Below are 21,947 nucleotides of genomic sequence, written 5' to 3'. Positions count from 1 at the left end.
TTATGTACGTTCCTTAAACTAGCATTTAAAAGTAATTTCATATGGATGAGGAATGTAAGTTGATAGCTTAATGACTTCCCATTCTTAAAATAATGAATTTATTATGCAAAGGAGGAATATAATGTGAATAGTGAAGTGTCACAGATAGTTTCTTGTTGTTGTTTTGTTTGGTTTTTGCTCAGTTTGAGTTAGAAGAACAGGGTATGTACTTGCACACTAAATAAATGTGTGCAGGGGAAATGCCCAGGGCTGCCCTCCATTCTGTGCACTGTCATCACTAGTGTTTCTTATTTCAGAGGTACAAAGCTTGCCTTTTATCTTGGCAAATAAACATTTCTGTGGCTAGATTTCATTATTTATGTTTATCAGACCCCTTATGCTTTTGCATAAATCATTAGGATTAATTTTTAATGTAACCTAGATAAAACAGAATCTCATTGTATGTTGCAAGAAATTTCATGTTTGCTTCCAGTTGCATGAATACCTGTATTCATATGCTACATGAATATAATGCTGCTTGTCGCACTCTCCTTTTTCATGTTTTCAAAGACAAGTTTGGAAAGGTATGCATGAGAAACCTATTGCTGAGACCTGGGGTAGCAAGTTTCCCATAGCATTCCTAGAATACCAAAGGAAGAAATATGCAAATCACTTCAAACCCAGACGCTTTGGGCACAGCTTACAAATTAGTCTTTTCGGCATAAATCCTACTTCAATAGCTTAATTATTCAACTGTAGTTTTGCACTCCTGCTACAAAAGCAAGGAATTTCAAGCACATTGTTTGTGAGCTGCTTACAAGCCCTCCCCTATGAACCTTGGACCTTTTTCTTAACTGCTGCAAAGCAGGCTGAGAACATACCACAGAGCAGTATGCTGGAAGAGTTTTTAAATGTTAATGAATAATATGATCACTTTATTAGGGAACTTTTCCGTGATGTGTTTCCAGGCACTCTAGAGGAATGTATTTGTGCACACAATGTTTTATTTGCTTAAGAGAACAAATAACTTTTTTGATATCCTTTGACCTTCTTTTTTCCCCCTTTTTAAATTTCAAAGCTGTTGATGTAAAACTTCTGTGAAAAGGACAGGATAACTCACAGAGAACAGTGTTGTAATGTCTACTGTAAGTGTTTTTAAAGAGCCATGATACGTTCTGTATCCAAATGATTAAGGAGATCTTTTCTGTGCAGCAGCGCTAATCATTCCTTCAATTATTTCCCGAATGGCTTTGAGAGCTCTCCTACCTCATATTTCTTCATCTCATGTTCCATGACAGGAATGAAAATTGTCTGTAATTACATAAAGTGGGCACTACTTCCTTTGTGAGTTCATGACATGTAAAAGCATAATCCTATTTGTATCTGGTATTAAAGCTGGGTAATATTCTCACATATGGGGAGGATACAATGGAGCTGTGATTGGAATTTTTCAGGTGATTTCTCCCTAGAACAAGTTGGCAACTTGGAAAACTATGCTGTAAATTAAAACTGCCCATCCAAGCAGCTGTAAATTGCGTGACCAGCACTTACTCAGCAAATAACTTCCTGTGGACCTCACTGACCTTGTCAGTATTGCGAGGAGCATGGCTTCAGATGGAGAGAAATTGCTTTTGAATAGTTGCTCTGAGAATGTACGAGCAGGCGTCTCTGTAACAGGAGGCATGAGGAAAGTTTAAAAACGAGAAATTATGAAACATAGGAAAAACATTCATTTTTGTGTGTTTGTGGTATTCCTGATTTGTAGCTTTCTTGCTGGTTCCTACTTAGTGTTTAAGGTTACAGCTCTGAGAATCTTTTATTTATTTATTTATTTTTTTTCCTGGAACAATCTCAGCTTGCTTGGAGGGCGAGTCCTTGGCTGCCATACTTATGTCAGAGCCATCTGGCCGACACGTTCATTGGATTAACATGCAAAAGTAATAACATGTTCTTATCCCAAAATTTTACTTCTGATATAAGGTCAATTTAAAGCCAAGTTCAGGTTTTCTAGGGATCCAAAACATGTTTATGTAATGGTCGCAGTTGGCAATACTATTGAAATGTGCTGTTCTATGGGTGCAGCAGTCTTTCTTCTACTTGTTTAACTTACGAGTAAAAATTACCTATTGAGAAGGCCTTATTTTGAGGTATTTTACTGTTAAATCCCAGATTCCATAAAAAGTCATTATTTTTTTCTGTTAATTATTCATACTTGCAAAAATCATCCAGGTCACAAGAGACAGAAAAGATTTGAGCCCCCCCCCCTCTATTTTTAAAAGCCTGTATAAATAGTTTGCTTCCCTCATTTTTGATTTTTGTAATTCACCTTTTACTTGATCTACAAGGTGGACAAGTTACAGAACTGTCCTGTGGATCATCTTGCTTCTTGATAGAAGTAATTTTATTTGCAACTTATAGGAAAGATACAGAATAAATCCTTTTGGGAAGAAAAAAATATTTTTGTCCTTTGTAGTGGCCTTAGAAGCAGAAATTATAAGGAGGTTAAACAGTGTAGCTCAAAGAAGCACTATTTGCTTCTGACTTTTATGTGTGCTTTTAGGTATGTCCGACCATCCTGAGGTGAACCAGGGCATTGCTCTTGTGTACTTTGAAGTATTCTTGGACTGAGGAAGAGTGGAGCTTGTCTTCTGGTTCTTTCGCATATATTTTTTAACATGTCAAATTTTAATCTTTCAGCTAACACTAACATTGTGGTAATGTCCAAGGTTTAAGGTTGTCAGGTGCTATGAAAATTCATGGATACTAAAATTAATTCACACAATACCCACCTGCCTATAACAGCTATCTGAAAGGAGCAAAAGAATGGAGTAAATTGCAATACAGTAGTGTGTTTAGGGAAGCTGATAAAGCTGTACACTTCATGGTCAGTTCGTTTTCAATACAGGTGACAAAAATCTCGTAGGAAGAACTGAAAAAATAGATTCTTGAGCTGTTGATTCCTGATAGCTATATTTGTGCATCCAAATAATAATGTGGTATTGCAGATGACTGCAGATGCCCTAGTCCTCTGTAAAATGGAAAACGATTTTCACCAACACCTACAGAATACAAAAAAAATGAGAAAAGGGTTGTAAAATGGCCTGTACAGGTTTACATTGTATAGGAACCTCAAATGATTAAATACCCTCTGACTCGCATATTGGCTATTTGCCACACATATGTTGCTCTTATCTTCAGTGGCAATCAAACATGAATCTCCTAGTAAGGTTTTTTTGGGGACAGAAATATTAACCATATTATTCACCACTGCTCCCACAGTACTTGTCCTTAAATACAGAAATCTGTCTTGACATCTGAGTCCAAAAATGTTCTACTAACTATACTTCAAATTCAAAACAAATGATCATTACCATGTGTGAATCAATTTGATAACTAGAGTGTCCTGAAGGTGCTTTGGAAAGCAGTGTAAACGTCCAGATTCAAATAGCCTGCCAACACTGGGGACTTTCTTATTTGCTGTCCGTATTTGCCTGCTTATACAAATGAGCACAACAATTCAGAAAGGACAAACAGGTCGTGGGCATTTTAGGAAGGCGTTTGTCCTCATGGTAGTAAACAAAGTATGCACATAGAGACTTAACTGAATCAGAAGGCGAGAAAATCTCAGATACTTTGTCAGTTTAAAAAAAAAAAAAAAAAGAAGAAGAAAGGCCTTAAGTGCTTGCAGCTCTGTTTTTGCATTTTTTTTATGATTTGTTTCCCAGAAAACTGTTATGATAAATAGTTTGTGGTCAGTCTTGTGGGAGGTTACGGCTTTTATCTTAGGAGTAGTAAGGGATTGTCAGGCATCTCGCCACTGTCATAATGAAGCAAATTTACAACAGCAGTTCCTGTAAAATTCAAAGCTGTTACATACAGTCAGGTCCATATGTTACTCCTTATGTTATTTAGATAAAATCTGGTAAACTCAGCAGCAGCAGGCCTATGAGACTGTTGATGGCAGTACACATCCCAGAGTCTTTAAGGCTGTGGACTTGGCTTTTTTTTCCTAGCTGCAGCTGAATAAGATGATTCATTTTGTGTACATGACATGTTCAGTTATTAGGAGTATGAATGTGGAATTTCTTTAATTCTACCAAATTTGGTTCAACAAATCAAGCTGTGATATACTTGCCAGGGCAAATAACCCTGATGCCCAGCCAGCTGCAAGATCAGTCTTTATGCTAGAAACATTTCCTTTAAGGAGCTTTGGACTTCAGGAGCTACTCTTTAGGTTTACATCTACCAGAAAATAGAAATCAAATGGCTCGTATCTTTTTTTTTGGAGAAAGTTAATGCTGACATCTAGTGGTGTTTTTTTGCATGTACAAAAAACTGAGATTTGGTGGATTGATCAATAGATGTGACAGCTAACCTGATTCTTTGACGATGTCTTTTCAAAATAATCTATTAAAATATGAGACTGTTATAAAAAGCCTGACTGTGGAAAAAACGTCAGTACTAATGTTAATGCTATGCTTTTCAAAGGGTGTTACTGTCTTGCATAGAAAGGATAAAAAAAAATTTAGTGTTTTCCCTATCTTTCTTGGAGTTAAAGTACCTGAAATATATTTCCCATATTATCTGTTATTAGCTTTTTTTTTTTTTGCAAGTGCAGAAATATTTTTAAAATACTCTGGATAAATTATTTTTCATTAAACTACATTTGATCTATTACTCATAATAAAGCAGTGATTAATAGTCACAGGTCTCAAAAGCTAAAGGGATTTCAGTGAATATGTTCAGTATTTTACTTCTGTACTTGATCATATAGTACCATATATCATGAAATCTGCTGTATTTGTTGCTTCTGGTTGCTCCAAGTAAAAAAAAAAAAAAATATATATATATATATATAATGTTTTCAAATGATGTTTTTACGTGCATGTTAACACAGGGAACACAATCAGAAGAGATGCATAGTACCTACTGTTTACAATGTTAGTAAGGAAGATCATTTGCAAAGCAGGTACTTTAGTTGTATAGTTTAGGGGTACGAATATCTAGTTTGAGATGCCTTTTCTGATTCTGCATACACATTCATATATTTTCATTTTATCTACAGATATTAGGCAGATTAAAGGTGCTGAATTTGAAAAGGAATGCATTTGAGTTTATTGTCTTTTTTATGACCGTGGCCATGACCCTCATTTTGCAGAGGGTTTCACAATGTGGTCAGGAATAGCCTGGCACAAAACATTCAAATTGTGGGTTATAATTAAAAGGGAAATTAAATGTAGGTGATTTCTTATGCAGCCCAACACGTGTGCTTTACTTCCCCCAGTATGCATTACACTGTAGACTTGACATAAGCCATCCATGCTGAACTTAAGTAGTTTATTCAGCCAGAGTGAAGTTTCATTTCTCACCCAAATTCCCGGATGTCCAAATGCTGGCTTCCAGTAAAGATAGAGTAGAAAAATGGTGACTTTGTCCTGTGGCATACAGCCTAAACTCTCAATCCTAAATTTTTGAAAGGTTTCAAATGTAGACACAAAATGTGGCTGTATACATTAGTTTTTATATGAAGCTGGAGAATTTGAAATATTTTAAAAATTTAATCATAAAATAGATTAACCTCTGATCTAGACTATGCTCATTATAGCTCTGCTTGAGGTTTGTGTGATATTAAGAAGAAACAGTAATACAAGTATCAACTCAGAATAAAATGAGTTGCTGGAAATTGTCCTTTGAAGTCAGGATTTTTGCTCACTGAATTTTAATTAAAACTCAGAACTGTTACATAGCAAAGTAGCAGTACTCTATAGAAGGCTGACATGAAAAGGACAATGTTCAAATCAGTTTGCTGCCTTGCTATATACAGATATTATACTATCACCACAAAGTTAACAGCTACTCTGAATACATGCACAGACATATTTTGCTAGGTATGTTAAAATCTGTAATTCTCATGTTAAAAACGGCTTTGGTTTTAGCTCAGAATTTATTTAAAAGCAGCACCTTAATCTCTGTTCTGCTAAGCAACTCAGCAATTCTGATTTCATTCAGTTTTGAAATCTGATGGGTGTAAGCACGCAATGTAACATCCAGACACTAGGAAGGCTATGTTACTCAGAAGTCAGTATCTTGTTCCATGTTGAATTATGTATGTATTATTATGTACTGAGGAATACTGTTCTCCTGATGCCTGGTGACTTTCTGACGTTTTTCATGTAGTTTGTGTTAATTTTCAAGATATGTCAGTGGAATCAATATTACAGCTGAGTAGAAACTTTTTTACTAATTGAATGGTTTTCAAACAGAACTTTAAGCCCTGGTATACGGACTGGTTTTGCAGTGAATCAGGGTGATTGGATTCTTAATGTATTGCATGTTTGTATACTACCAAAAATATTTAGTATGCAAGACTTAAGCTGCTATGAGCTAGGATCACATAACATGCTGCAACAGAGACTAGTTTCCAGCACTTGGGTTCACTGACTTGAAACTTATATTTAAAAACAAATCCCCCAAAGCCCCAAACGTCTTCGCTTATGAATGTTTCTACCAGTAAGCTTTAATATTCACTCCAAGTCGATGCAAAAGAACATTGCTCAGGAATCACTAAGAGCTAAGGAATGTGAGTCTTCCTTTCTTCATTTTTTGGGGCCTTAACATCTGTATACTGAACCGACTTCAGGTCGTAGGATCTTAGTTCCCTTTGAGAGGAGTCTTTCAGTCATAACTGAACGCTAGGGCCTCTTTCCATGAATGTTGCACATTAGTGATTCCAGGTGTTGGGACAGGATGCACTGCTTGGGTTATGATCAGCTCTCAGCTGGGATATACCATTCATGTGCTCATCAAAGCTAAGCCATGGGCACCAATGCCTATTTGAATTTGCAAACAAGTCTTTCTAAATGTATTTTTCTATGCTCAAAGCATTAAGTGGTAGGCAAAATGAAATAAAAATTAGCCTCGGGGAATGCGTCTTTTGCAATATAGGGAAAAAAAAGTCTAATTTTAAGTCATTGAATCAGGTCCAGTACTTTATATTTTGTTTATAAAATGTTTTCCTGACTTCTAACCTTTTGTAGACATAATTAGTGTCTGTAATAGCCATATTTCTAATACTTATACAAAACCAGCCTTGCAAATTAAATGAATTTGGAAATGTGTATTAATCATTAAACCTATTCTTTTTTTAGCTAGTTCTAATAAGACACTTCTCTATTTTTGTGACTTTGTCCTGGCTAGAAGGAATTGAAAGATATTGTTCCACACTTTTATTTATAGCTAAAAGATTTCACAATCTTAATCTTTGAATAGCAACAGATTTTAAACTCTGCAGATGAATTTAGTAAAAATCTAACACACTGATATTGAAATTCAGTCCTCAGATTTTAACCTAACAAAATTATAGTTAAAGGCTGATAGTTCTGATAACAGTTATGATTGATCTTGCTTGGTTTTATTCCCTGTAAATGTTTTCCTAACTGAGCCTTAGCCACTTGTAAAGAGTAGGGGCTACGTAATGGCACTGCTAGAGAAGAGGCTGGAAGGGCTCTGTATCGGGCTCAAATGGTCATTGTGTACATTCCAGTTCAGAATGAAAAAAAAAGATATTTAAAACACTGGTAGAGCAGGAGTTTCATTTCAGCAAAGTTGAATCGTATTACTTCATCCTATGCTTGTATTGAACTTCATCGCTTTTGCTACATTTGTTATATTTAAAATATACGGATCATGTTTACCATTACTAAAATGAAGTACTAGCATGTCAAAATGGCAATTTCTGCCTCTAAGAACTCTCCACTGATACGATTTGGTATTTTTACTCAAAAGCTTTGTCCAAGTAGTTATTCCCCTAAAACATTTGATTTTATAAAAAAAAAAAAAAGAGGAAAAAAAAAGTAGCAATTTATTTGGTTATTCTGCTAAGCAACCCAAAGATTATAGCTACTGAAAGCAATATAAAGAATCTTCACTGCATTAAGAAGCATGCTCAGTATCTGTCTGGCACCTTGTAAATGAAGTTAGATGCAGCATCTTGGGTGGAATAAAGGTAAGGAAGTCTGAAGAATGACTTCTTTTATTCCTGAAGCGAGAATGAGAGAAACAACAGTGAATAGGTGTGGTCAACAGATGTAACTGGGGCCATTTTAAAGAAGTTCTTTTGCATCTGAAGTCAGTTACCAACAAAGCAAAATATTTCTTGAGGGTGAGGAGGAAAAGGGTGAACCAAATGGGTGTGTTTGTGTATTCATTCACTTGTGTATTCCTGGCTTGTGCATTTTACTGCTTTGAGCTTTTAGTGAATCTGGGCTTCTAGGGCTTTCAGGACACAGTAATATTGAGGGAAAGGTGCAATTCAAAAAGGTTCTGGATATAACTGAATACAGATTTTATTAAATGGAAAGGTCAAATGCAGCTGTGATTCTTTTAAGTACAGTTTAACTTTAGAAGCTGGAGGTCACATAGCCTTTAAAGGTATAACCTTTAGTAGGGAAATATTTCTGAGTAGTTACACTGTGAACACAAACATGAAAATCTGCCATAAAAAAAGGGGGAACATTGAAAAAGGAAGGGATTCTGAAACCAAACTATTAAATGCTGTGAGAAAATCCTGAGAAATAGAAATTATTGCAAATTAGAAATATTTGATGTGCATGCCTAATTGTTAGAGCTGGATAAGAACAAGATTTTAGGAAGGTTGCCATCTTCGCTGGAGAGTTCTTAGAGCCAGAAATTGCTTTTTTTTTTTTTTTCCTACAACATGGGAATGCATACAAATCCCAAGTACAAATCTCTTTAATAGTTAGTATCTAAAAAGCTAAAACATTTCATTGCAAAATATATATACTTTAAAAAAAATCCAGCGGTGCAAACATGAAATATTGATAACTCCTAAAAAAAAAAAAAAAAAAATGTACCAAAGTGAAACATTTTTACCTTTGCTAATCCAGACTAAAATATTAACCTGGAAGCAACTCCAGGTTTCTCTGGGATTAGGGTTCCCTGGCTGGAAAGTAAAGTGCAGCTTGTCCTGCAGTAAATGTGATTTATTGTGGAGTTGCAGTTGATCTTCAGTCATTGCAGCGCATCAGGGAAGTGTTGTGACTGCTCTTGGAGCTGATGAGCAACTGCTGCAGAGTTTATCTGTGTCCAGTGGTATTTTTCATGTAACTTCCAAGTGATGAATAATTCATCCTGTTTATTGTTGGCTACTGGGTAGCTTAAAACCCAAGCTATGGACTGAGTTCTCAGCCACCTGCCCAGGCAATGTCTTCAGCTAGGGAAAAAAAAAAAGATTGTGGAAACATTCTCCTGTCTTTGATAGTACCCAGAAGTTTGGGAATACACTAAAATAAGCATATGGTCTACTTTACCTGCATGTCAGCCCTCAGATATGCTTTTCCACTTCTGCACCCACAAAAAGCTAATGGAAAAAATCAATTTTTACCACCTGTCACCGCTAAATTAACAACGATGAGTGAGCAGCCTTAAAGGAACCATTGCACCCAAAAGGCACCTGACCTATTAGATTCCTCAGCAGCACAACTGAATTTGTCTAAGAACAGTGACAGAAAAACATCTATTCTTCTGTCCCTAGAGGTAGATAGAAGCTTGCTTTATCTGCCCCACTGTCCTCTCATCAGTTTTCCTCAAAGCTGAAGGATGTCCCTTGTCAAGCCTTGCCTCAGATCTTAACTGTTCAGTTCTCTGCTCTTTCCTGCTTGCTTTCTCCTGGTAGCTTGGCTCGCTTCCAGAACTCTTTCAGTTCTTTCTACACTTCTTTCTATACCCAACCACAATATATGGAGCTTTTACCATGAGCCATGCGTAGTGTCTGTGTGTTATTTTGGGTCTTCCCCTGATGCTTGCAGTCTGACTTCAGTTTATGAAAACACTGAAGTCCCACTAGCTGCATGCTACCGTGTTAACACCTGTATGTATTTAAAGACCAGATTAAGATTAGTAAATTTCCTTTTTTCTTTTTTTCTATGCTAGGTTTCGGTGGCATGTTTGTTCTGGGAGTGTTCCATCAGATACCGCACCTATGTCCCCACCCTTCTGTGCCTGGAGTCCAAATAAACTTATACTAGGTCTGTGCAGCAGCTGGCTGCTCTCTGCTGTTAGCTACGAGTGAAATGGCTACATATCCAGGATTGTGCCCTGCTGCCTATTGTCACCATTCAGAACCAACTGACGTGAGTTGCTTTCATCACCCACCATATGGGGTCATTGCTTAATTTTGCTCTGCTTTTTCCCTAAAATATTCTTAGGACAGGTGGAGTGCTTGACTTTTTCCTACCCTATGAGTTTACCATGTCCTTTGCAGCTCTTGAAAACACAAGTGCCATTTAATTTACAGTGAAGTTATGGAAACTTGAGAACCTGATGTGATTTCACACCACTGAAATAGGCACAGATGTGTCAACTTTTGTCCTCTGCCTCAGAAATCCTGTACTTGGTGAATCTGAACTGTTTGTGTATGCCCTAGAGTCTGCCTTGCACATTGTAAGTTGCTGGTTCTTGCAAATCATGCTGCAAAATGGCTAGAGGTGTTGTGCAAGAATCAGTTGAGAGGTGAGATCAAAGAGCAGCTTTCACCTTGCAAAGATTATGGTGTAGAGGGAAATGGTATGCAAAATACCTGACATTATTGCTGTGTTAGAACAATGCTCTGCAAAGGTTGTTAGTTATTCTGTTTCTTTGCCACCAATGCAATCCCATCTGTTCCAGAGCAGCAGAGTTTTAAAACACAGAGGGAAAACCCTCCTCAGAGTAATTTAGTGTGACTGCACTTACGATCAAATTATCTCTGCAGAAGCACACAGGGCAATATGGAACAAATTTGTTCTTCCCACAGCAAGCTAAAATGGAAGACAAAAATTTGACTATGAAATGGGAATGAAACAGGCCTTAGAGCCTCTTAGCTGTAAAGGATTGTGGTTCTGGTGTCCATTTTGGTGTCTTAACTCCAAGAGTAAGCAATAGTTTTCACTAGGCAGTTGCTCTGCCTCCCTGTGCTCCCCAACATTGCCAAGCTGCCAGTGGTCCCAGATTTAACAGGATGCAGGATGGTAGCCAGCACAGCCTCCCCCCCCTCCCAGAGCTCCTGGCAGGTGGGGGGTTAACATGTTCCTTCAGGCTGTGATTTCAAACACTTCGAAGGAAGGATTACAGCCCACTTTTACTCTTTTCTAGGCAACTGCTGCAGCTACTGTCTCCACTCGAGGGACAGCGCTACTACCTGATAATGTGAGCTGAACCTATGGCTGGATAAGACCTGCAGAGGTTTCTTGAGTAAGAGGTTTGTGAGCCTCCTGATTTGTGACACACAGGTGCACCAATGCCAATGTAGCTCAAGCAGCAGGACCTTTTGTCACAGCCAGAAGCATGTATTGGACAAGTCCTCTCTCTCCAGAAAAGTGATGGTCAGGTCCCTGGAAAAAGTGAATTCACAAGTGACGTTAAAAGGAAAAACATCTAAAAGCTGTACCTGAAACTTTTATTTGGACTTCTGAAAACATTTCCTTATTTTATTACAATAGAAAATATTTGATTAATGTATTATTATAATTAATAATTAATATATTTAACATTATTATTATATATAATATAATATATAATATATGATATTATTACTATAAGGGTGTTATATATAATATATTATTAATATATTATGCTGTCACTTAAGTTCCCTTTTTAAAGAGGCATACTTTATTTGGCTCTGTAGAACCCTTTTGGTGCATTGTTTCCACATAAGAGTAATATCCCTATGCCAGTAACCTGTCAGTAACATATCTGCTTTTGGGATATGTCCTCAGTTTTTTTCAGAGACACGGGAATTAGCCAGGATTGTTACTGGGTTGTGTGATGCTGCTCATCTGTGAAACCCCTGTGCACTCCCAGCAGCAGCTGCCCCGCTGGCACGGAGGCTTGCCCTACTTCACTTTCGCTTTCACTTCTCCTTCCAGCTCCGGGCAGCTTTTTTCCTGATGGTTTTTGTGCACTGAGGAACTTGTGCGGTGCCTGGATGCCCCCAGACTGAAGGAGGTAAAGCCCACGGTGGTAAGTTGATGCTGTTCTTCAGGTATTTGTAATAAATACAGCTATCAGAGAGGCGAAGCTAAAGCACTGCTCAGGAGTTTGGCAGTTTCCCTGGTTGTAGATTTCTCTGAACTTGCACGAAGTCGGTGCCCTTGCTGTTTGCTTAATGAGAGCGTGCTTGGGTGCTTGTGTCTAGCTGTGAGGACCCCAGCTGGCAGGAGGTATTTATGTTAAATTGCAAACATCGCCGGTGGAGAGGGAATATCACTCACTAGAAGATGCTAGAGGCTCCCTTGCTGCAGTTTTCCAATTTTAAGATTCTTCCTAATAATGTTGACAGTTCTGGTTCTGTCTGCTCTCCTTTAAATATTATTCTGTAACCCTGTCTTTCCAATTTGATAGCGGTTGTCTTTACTTCACTGGATTCCTAACCAAAGCATAAAACAGTTAAAGCTGTCTCCAGACTTGCTGCAATGAAAATGGCCAAGCACAAGGAGGCAGCCCTGTTAGCCTCGCTGGAAGTCATCCAAAGAACTGGGTTTATGTTTGTATAGTGTGTTTCTTGCTCCTTTCAAACTTTAAAGATGAACTGCTAATAATTACCGAGGAGCCTGGCAGTTACCTTATCTCTATAAAACAAACCCTCAAACGCATGCAGACTAGAGGCATCAAACAAGCTCCCCCTTTGGTTTCCTCCACTCTTCCAGCTCCTGGGTTGCAGAGGAATGAGGAAGGAAAACTAGTCCTTCATATTCCTCAGCTGGAGGGATAGGGGGCTGTGTTCAGCAGCAGCTTTAGCAGGTCAAGCTGCCTGTAGGACTGCCAGGTTCAGATATTTGCTGTCCCCTCACCTCCCCTGTTTGTTTGCCAGCAGCAGGTGAGCAGAGAGCCAGGCTGAGTGAGCCGCAAAGGACAGGACAGGTCCACGTGCAGTGCCCAGCAAGGAACTGAATTTTTGTTAAGACATTATAAATTATCTTAAAAATGCCTTCAGTCTGTGGACAGCATTTTCTCTACAGTTCTCACTTTTGTTGTTTTGCTTAGGTAGGTATAGATTGCGTTTGTTTGTTCTTTCTCATACACCTTTCTATAGCCTGGTATTCCTTCTTTTATTATAGCTGTAACTAAAGTTAGACAAGCAACAAAACTAATAGATGGTTAGAATTTTGTGAGTGACTTGTAAAACAAAAACTGGCAAGAATTGTAAAATAAAATGGCATTTATATTAGGTATTCTTACTGCATATAACTATAAGTAATTTAAGCGTAGTAAAGCTCAGAGCACAGATAATTAACACTGAAGGGCCTGTGCATAATTTGTCATATTTATTGTACTTTATGCATGTTAAATCAATCCAAAATTAATCAGAAAATGGAAAACAATTGAAAATTTGCACTCATTATAGATAAATTGTTGGTAGATTTTTAAACATAATTATTTTCAGCAGAGTGATTATTAAACATACCTTTTCTATAGGTAAAAAATAATCAGTGTTTGCTCAGTATAAAACTACATGATTTCTTGTGCCTGGCTTGCTTACCCTTCGGGTTAAGTTATAATGTATGAATTGTGTCAAAATGACTGTAATTTGTAATGCAAATTCATTTTGCCTTTGCAGATAAAGCCATGGGAAGTGATATTCTTTGTTGGAACAGGTTATCTTTGAGACTGGTGTCTGTCTGCTTGCTGTGTGCATCGGTCGGAAAGCAATGTCAAATCAGAAATACAATGGCAGACTGCAGTCACCTAAAACTGACTCAAATTCCTTCTGATCTCCCAAACAATATAACTGTTTTGGACATTTCTCATAATCAGCTAAAAAAACTATGTCCTGCAAATCTGACCAAGTACAGCAAGCTGGTTTACTTAAACGCAGGATACAACATCATCTCTAAACTGCAACCAGAACTATGCAAAAATTTGCCCCTGTTGCAAATTTTGGTGCTAGAACATAATCAATTGCATGAGCTCCCTGATGGAACATTTGCTTCTTGCACCAACCTGACTGAGCTCAATCTAGGATACAACATAATAGATGTAAAAAATGATCCTTTCAAAACCCTGGAGGTAAGCTAAAAATGCACCTTTTCCTGTAAATAAAGTATATATGTGTGTGTGTAGAAACAGCTGCCTATTTCCATTTGAAGATACCCAGCATATAACCTTTCTTCATCCTTTTTCTAAAGAAAAGGCCTAGCGGCTTCTTGTGTTTGAACACACTGGAGTTGCGGCCATCCTTGTGAGCCAATGCTCTCCTTCCCCTTTCCTCTGCTGCATCCGATTGAGGCATCTCTCCATACAGGATCTGTGCTGAAAGAATAGCAGCAGCAGATGAAGCATAGGGTGGAATGGCTGGTCAGGAGTCTGAGTTGCATGAGGTCTAAAAATGATAGCTAGCCTAAATTCTCAAGGTCAAGGTGTAAACACTCAGACGGATAAGACTGATGCCTAGGCTAAATGTAGTGTCTCCCAGGGCTTCAGGGACTGAGAGAATAAGAAGGTTTTAGCTGCCTTTGTTTTTCCTGCTAGTTCTTATGTGGTTAAAAATTCTCTGTAGCATCTATGAGGTTGGCGGTCAAGGAAGGGCCTAAGGACAAAAGAACATAGAGACAATGTGTGGGAACTAATTGTCCTACAGTGCTCTAATGAGCACAGCTGTGGTTTTGGGCAAGGCTGAACATTTCTGGCACACTCAGTATTCCAGTTCAGTTATGTAAAATGCAATTGCTTGCATGACTCTCGACTAAGTGTGAAGGACTACAGCCAGCTTTGGTGTAGTAATATTTGTAGTATTGCAGCCAATTTCTCATGAATTAGACAACTGCAATATTTCAATATCTTTATTACATAAAAAGACTTTTTATAATTTTGTTTGCATCTTCTCTGCAGAACTTGAATATTTTGGATCTAACTCATAATCACTTGAAGTCAGCAAATTTAGGATTGCAACAGCAGCTGCAGAACCTCCGTGAGCTTGTGTTGTGTGGCAATCAAATCACTGAGTTAAAAAAGGAGGACCTCAGTTTTCTTAGCAACACTTCATTGAAAAGTCTTGATTTGTCATCAAATCCCCTGAAAGAGGTAGGAAGTATTTCAACAGAATTCAACTGGTGTAAGTACAAAATGGAACTATCCTGACTTATCCCATATGATTGTATGGCTTATGTTTTATATATATAATTTGAATCCACCAAGATCAAAGTTGAAACCATTCTATTGTATACAGCATTGCTCCTGACCCTCAACAGTAATACACAATTATTTTTCTGACACTGTTATCAGCAAGAGGTGTTCTCATGTAGATCACAAGTCTCAAGCAAGAGCTAGATTGAGTAACTAACAGGGGTTGGAACCTTTGGGGGGTTGGAACCAGATGGTTTTAAGGTCCCTTCCAACCTGAGCCGTTCTATGATTCTACCTCTGTGAGCCGTCATCACGTATGTTCTATGCAGGGTTTGTGGGTTTTTTGTATGAACTGAAGGTGAACAGCTGGAAAAATCTTTCTAAGTCAGGGAGAAAGTATGATATTATGCAAGACTAATTAAACAATCTAGGTCTCCCTTTCTATTTATCAGAGAGAAATTTCATTTGTGCATATGGGCTACTCCAGAGAAATAATTATTACAGAAAAGTATATTCACTCTTTACTTAAAAAAAGAAAAGAAAAAAAGGCATTGTTTGCTCTGCCACCTACCTCACTGCTTTCTACCTTGTTCTCTCTGCCCCCCTCAGTGTTAAAACACAATTCATTAAAGAGTAATGTTAAGTGTTGCAGGTCTAAATTGGTTCACCTCTAGGCTTCATGCCTCCCTGTTGCTGATGCAAACTATAATGAGGCTATGGACTGGCTCACTTAGGGAAACTCTACAGATTTCTTGGCTTGGTTATCTTGTAGCTAGGCTAGTTCCCTATCTGGTTCACCATATGACCACATGAATACCCATACTGGCACAAGTGTGCAGCGGGTGGATAAGTGGATGGGACTTTCTTTTGCAGAGCTACTTTATGCTAGTTTAGCTTGCTCTGAATTTACAGTACTGCTATCTGAAAAGCAGCCGTATGCATTTTAATCGCACTGTACTATTAATTATTAAGTATTAATTAAGTAATAATTAAGTAATTATTCCACCGACATCTGAAATCAAGATGAGGGGCCAGCACTATAACAGAGGCCTGCAATTTATATCACGGAAGGAAGTGTGTAGTATCATGGTTCTTGAATATAGATTTTGTTCAGACGAAGAGACTGGTTTTCTTCTTGGTTAACTGAAGGCCTAAATCACTTTTTTTACATCTGTTTTTGCTCTGGTATATTGGTATCCTTAGCAGAAACCAATAAAAGGAAGTTTAAAAGAGATCATCTATATTTCTACGATACTTGCAGCAAAAAGGTTTTCGCTAGTTGGATACGCAATTGTAATCAACTTTCATCTGACTAAGAAACCTTTTATTTATTCTAAAATAGTACCACTCAAAATTATGATAATCATATTAGAATTTTAGAACCACTAGCATGTGAAACAGTAAATCAAGAAGTTTGTCTAAACTCAGGTGTGGAAAAAGTTGGGAGTTTTATTCTGTTTGATGATCTCACTTGAATACGCTTCCCAAATTTAGGCTTCACGGGTCAAATCTCTTCTGTAATCCCCTTGCTTAGACCATTTTTTTTTCCTTTTCTTTTAGTTTCACACAGGATGTTTACGTGCAATTGGAAATCTGTTTGGCCTTATATTGAACAATGTTGAACTTGGTGAAAATCGCACAAAGAAACTTTGTACAGAGTTATCAAACACAGCAATTCAGAACCTCTCACTGAGCCATGTGATGCTTTCATACATTAACAAGACAACTTTCCAGGGACTGCAAGGAACAAATCTCACAGTCTTAAACCTTTCCAAAAATTCTCTTTCTGTGATAGAAGACGACTCATTTCAGTGGCTTTCAAATTTAGAGTACTTAAACCTGAAGGATAACATTATTCGTGTATCTTCACGTTCATTTCATGGATTGTCCAGCATCAAACATCTGAATCTGATAAATTCGCTCACTGGGAAAATTGAAGATTTTTCCTTCCATTGGTTATACCACCTGGAGTACCTTTTAATGGATAATAACAATTTTCCACGAATCACTACTAATATGTTCACAGGTCTGAACAACCTTAAATACCTGAGTCTTTCTAACTGCAACATAAACTTACAAAGAATAACTAATACAACATTTTTATCGCTTGCTAATTCCAGCTTGCAGGTTCTCAACCTCACAAAAACAAGAATCTCTACAATAGAAAGTGGGGCATTTTCCTTCTTGGGACACCTGAAAATTCTAGATCTTGGTCTTAATGAAATTAGTCAAGAGCTCACAGGTCATGAGTTTAAAGGTCTCAATAATATACAGTATATTTATCTTTCCTATAACAAAAACTTGACTTTGCGAAGTGAATCGTTCTCTTTTGTTCCAAGCCTTAGAATGCTGATGCTAAGGAAGGTAGGTTGCAGTAATCTGGCAATTTCTCCTTCACCTTTTCATCCTCTACAAAATCTGACTGTCCTGGACGTCAGCAATAACAACATAGCAAACATAAAGGAAGATTTGTTTGATGGACTTCACAAACTTGATATTCTGAATTTGCAGCACAATAATTTAGCTCGGCTTTGGAAACATGCAAATCCAGGAGGCCCTGTTCTTTTTTTAAAAGACCTTCCCAACTTGCATATTCTAAATTTAAAATCAAATGGGTTTGATGAGATTCCAGTTCAGGTTTTCAAGGGTCTGTTTCAGTTAAAATATTTGGATTTAGGATCAAATAATTTGAATCTGCTTCCAGCAACTTTATTTGATGACCAAACCTCTCTGAATTCATTGAACCTTCAGAAAAATCTAATAACCTCAGTTGAAGAAGTGGTGTTTGGCCCAGCTTTCAAGAACTTGAGAAAGCTAGAGATGGATTCCAATCCATTTGATTGCACCTGTGAAAGTATTGCTTGGTTTGCTAGTTGGCTTAATGCGACCCAAGCATATGTACCTGGATTGCAGTCTCAGTACATTTGCAACACTCCTCCTAAGTATCATGGTACTCTGGTGTTGCATTTTGATAGCTCAGCCTGCAAAGACAGCGCTCCATTTAAACTTCTGTTTGTGATCACTACTACAGTAGTGATGCTACTCATTTTCATTGTTCTTCTCATCCATTTTGAAGGGTGGAGAATAGCTTTCTACTGGAACATTTCAGTAAATCGAATACTTGGTTTTAAAGAACTTGATAGACTACAGGAAGAGTATGATTATGATGCTTACATTATTCATGCAAGACACGACAAGAATTGGGTGTTGAAGAATTTCATCTCTCTGGAAAAAAATAAGCAATTTGAAGTTAGGTTTTGTTTAGAAGAACGGGACTTTGAAGCAGGCATATCAGAATTTGAAGCCATAATTAACTGTATAAGAAGGAGCAGGAAGATTATTTTTGTTGTGACTGAGCATCTCTTAAAGGATCCCTGGTGCAAGAAGTGAGTAGAATATAAAACACTGTATGTAAGGGGAAAAAATTCTTAACAGATTTTTAATAAGGTAATCTTTATTTTTGCTATGTAGATTAATTAAAAATGCAATGCAAATTCTACTTTAATATATCATAATTTTTGAACAGTTACAAAATTAATGAACTTAAGTGCTCTACGTGTACACTGGTGGATATCTGAACCTTTGTCAATATCACCTCTGTAAATTGCTTTCCTTAAAATTACACATTTGAAACACAACAAGTTTTGTTGGTGAGATCACTAGCATACAAAGATGATTTTTATTTATCTTTAAACAACTCTTTTCATTACTTCTCTGTAGTGATCTTGAAAGGGAAGGAAAAGACTGTACGATTTAGGTTATATTTTTAGAATGTAATTTTTTCTGTAGTTAAAAAGTAACTAATTTAACATAAGTCGTGACACTTTCTTATCACAGAATGTACATTAAAACCCATTTGACTTTATAAAATCAGGGTCTAATGTGCTAATATGTGAGCTGTCAAAAGAACTATTTGTCCTTGCTTTCCCCAACATGAAATAAAATGCATTTTTTGTCTTATTTTTGCTTCAGGTTTAAGGTGTATCATGCTGTTCAGCAAGCTATTGAACAAAGTCGGGACTCCATCATATTGGTCTTTCTTCATGACATCCAAGATTACAAGTTGAATCATGCACTTTGCTTGAGAAGAGGAATGTTCAGATCTCGCTGCATCTTGAAGTGGCCAGCCCAGAAAGAAAGAGTCAATGCATTTCATCAGCAATTAGTGATGGCACTTAAATCTAATAGTAAAGCACGGTGAATGTTGATAGTCAAGCTGTCAGCTTTCTATCATTAGAAAACTAGCAAGCTGTCAGTAAAAAATGAAAAAAAGTTTGTCATGCCGGAAAAATACAAGAGTCACTAATTTAAATTTAGTTGTCTACAGTGCAATTCACCTGCACCAAGGTGGCATTATTTAAAGTGGACTACAATTGATAGTCATTTCAGTCTGTGTATCAAAAAGCAGTTGTGAAATGACTGAATTCTGAAAATTCTGAATGACTGAAGTCCTAGGGAAAATGTCCATCTGATATAATGTGGAAAAGCCATGGGCTCTCCCCTTTAAATGGGTATGTTAAAGAGAATGCAATAGAAAGTAGAATGGACACTACTATTTGTTTTCAAAGCAGAAGGGGTGATTCAGAGAGATTAAACTTGAAAAACTTTCTATATGAAACACAATAAGTAACATGGAAATTATTTCTGTAGTCAAAGCCACTGAAAAGGAACAAACCAGACAGAACGCTGTATTGTAATTTCTTATACATTAATTTGGCTGTTTCTTCCTTCCTTCTTCTGTACTTTTCAGAAGCACAGGGTAGTAGGCAATTGCCTAGTATTAAGATACAGATTTACAGGCTAGTAGCTTGATCTGGAGAGAGCTGAGAATGAGGGAAATGTGCTCTGAAATGATGTTTATCATGTTTGAGACAGTTTGCAATTTTATGGAGTGTTTGAGCACAACTTATTGACTCTACACAGTTATTTGTATATTTCTATTAATGTTTAATTGCTCCTTCAGAGGACCTTTCAAACTTTGTCTTCATCAATTTTTAGTACTTGTTTGGTCCTTCGTTAGCTGAGGAATATTTTTACTGTTTTTTCCCTAGCATTTCTCTCCTCAGCTTCAATACCACCATTATTCCAAGAATGTTGCTTTACTGCTTTAGACAATAGATTTCAGATGGTTCGATAGTTAACATTTTAAGCAGCTTTTCTTATGATTTTTTACATTCATAGATGAAAAACATCGGGTTTTAATAGGTTTCTGTGTCCCATGATGACAGAAAATAAATGAGAAATATTTAATGAAACAGGTTTTGCATGCGCAGGAAGAGTGAAAGGAGTGTTGACTGCCTTCACTTGCTCAGGAAGTCCTGGAGTGAAAACAAAAGGCTTTGTTTACAGATGAAGTGATAGATGATGATTCCCTAATTACAGTAATAGGATTATCCCATTGTGATGCTTTCATCTCATCTTTCTGTCCTTTTCAGGCTAAGTGACAAATTCTCTCTTCATGCATAGGCTGTGAAAGTTGAGGAGGCAAGGCGGTGAGGATGGGGTGCCAGGTATGCACCATGTCAATTGTCCTTTCTTTTATTTAATGATTATCGTGAAAGGGTACCTATGTTTCCTACATCTGTAATGACAAAAAAAGCAGAATTTCTCATTTCAACTCAATTGTTTATATTCGCATGTATATTAAAAATATTGTAACACTGCGGAGAATGCACAAATAAATGCTGAGGTGAAATGCGATACAAGAGGTCAGATTAAATGATCGAATGGTCTTTTCTGGCCATTAAAGTGTTAAAAGACATCACGTCTAATTTCTCAAAAGACACCCTTGTTACTCCAAATGCCCCCCAAATTGGTCTTGGAAAACTGAGTAAATGTGTTATGGATACTTTTGTAATATAGCTAAGAATACAAAGTAAGTGTAACTGCTGATGAATGAAAATCATTTTAAATGATAGAAGTATGACAGTGAGTTCTAAAAAGTTATTTTAGTATTTACATTCAATTTAAAATAATTTACAACAGAAGAAGGCATTATAAAGGGTTGCAGTGAGAATTAAATTAATGTTAAAAAAAAAAAGAGCACAAAAGCATTTAAGCACAAGACCAATGATAAAACATCAATATACTTGACATATATATATGTGTATATATATATATGTTTGTACAAAAATTCTTTGTTTGTCTGGAAGTTTTCTACTTCTGCTCTGCTCCTATACATACGTTTCTCAGTATTACTGAGAGTAAATAAATGGGTTTACTTATGGTGAAGAGTTGTAAGTCCTTTCAGGATTAGCAGTATGTATCTGAGCTGTTTGTTTTCTTGACACTGGGTAGCATCAGACCGTACTATGGTGATTTGCTGAGGAGATGAAAATCAAATAAATGAAAAATAGTATCAAACTTGTAGCATCGAAGATATTACCTTGGACTACAGAGGTGCTGAAAGTAGAATATCTAACGGATTGAAGTGAGGTAGAATGCTGAAGTCTGTAGATTTGGGGTGAAACCCGCCTGTTTCTGTGGTTCTTGCATGACAGAGAGAAATGAACAAGTTAGTGACATTCGGAATCGGTTCTGCGCTAAGTTTTAATGCAGGATATGTTAGGGCTGCAAGCTCCCAGACGGGTGACATGCAGCTAGGACTAACACATTACCCACCTGAGTGCTCAGTGAGGTTGGTTTTTACTATGGTATGGGGAAAGACATTTTGGCAGGGTGACGAATGAACGGAGACCCTGCTGCCTTTAGGGACCTTTTCCCTGGCGTTTACACCATCACCGCCCTACACCACCACGCGGCCATGGGGCGCGTAGGCTCGATGGCGGCCTCCAGGCCTCGCTGCTGGGCGGTGCGTGCCCTGCCGGGCTTTGTTTGGCCTAGCAACG

At 37.4% G+C, this 21,947-nt stretch overlaps 1 protein-coding gene and 1 long non-coding RNA gene across 12 annotated transcripts in view; one reads left to right on the top strand and one right to left on the bottom strand.

Moving 5' to 3' along the window:
• TLR3 (toll like receptor 3) overlaps positions 1-20,804 on the top strand; it is a 34,203-nt gene extending 13,399 nt beyond the window's left edge. For 5 of the 11 annotated variants that reach the window (XM_080590149.1, XM_080590146.1, XM_080590153.1 and 2 more), the window contains exons 2-9: positions 9,931-10,130; positions 11,131-11,236; positions 11,904-11,997; positions 12,848-13,020; positions 13,595-14,043; positions 14,866-15,057; positions 16,660-18,485; positions 19,072-20,804. In XM_080590149.1, coding sequence (XP_080446275.1) covers positions 13,603-14,043; positions 14,866-15,057; positions 16,660-18,485; positions 19,072-19,300 — 2,688 coding nt within the window. In that variant the 5' untranslated portion in view covers positions 9,931-10,130; positions 11,131-11,236; positions 11,904-11,997; positions 12,848-13,020; positions 13,595-13,602 and the 3' untranslated portion in view covers positions 19,301-20,804. The remainder of the gene's footprint in view (positions 1-9,930; positions 10,131-11,130; positions 11,237-11,903; positions 11,998-12,847; positions 13,021-13,594; positions 14,044-14,865; positions 15,058-16,659; positions 18,486-19,071) is intronic. The other 6 variants (XM_080590156.1, XM_080590155.1, XM_080590151.1 and 3 more) reach the window with 6 other exon arrangements.
• Positions 20,034-21,842, bottom strand: LOC308194873. Its single transcript, XR_013950959.1, has 2 exons — positions 21,721-21,842; positions 20,034-21,587 (listed from the first exon to the last, which is right to left on the bottom strand). It is a non-coding gene; the product is annotated as an uncharacterized lncRNA (long non-coding RNA).
• Positions 21,843-21,947: the final 105 nt, after the last annotated feature.

Source organism: Anser brachyrhynchus (assembly GCF_964034855.1).
Source record: "Anser brachyrhynchus genome assembly, chromosome: 4".
Lineage (NCBI taxonomy): Eukaryota > Metazoa > Chordata > Aves > Anseriformes > Anatidae > Anser > Anser brachyrhynchus.
This window is presented reverse-complemented; position numbering and strand designations above follow the sequence as displayed.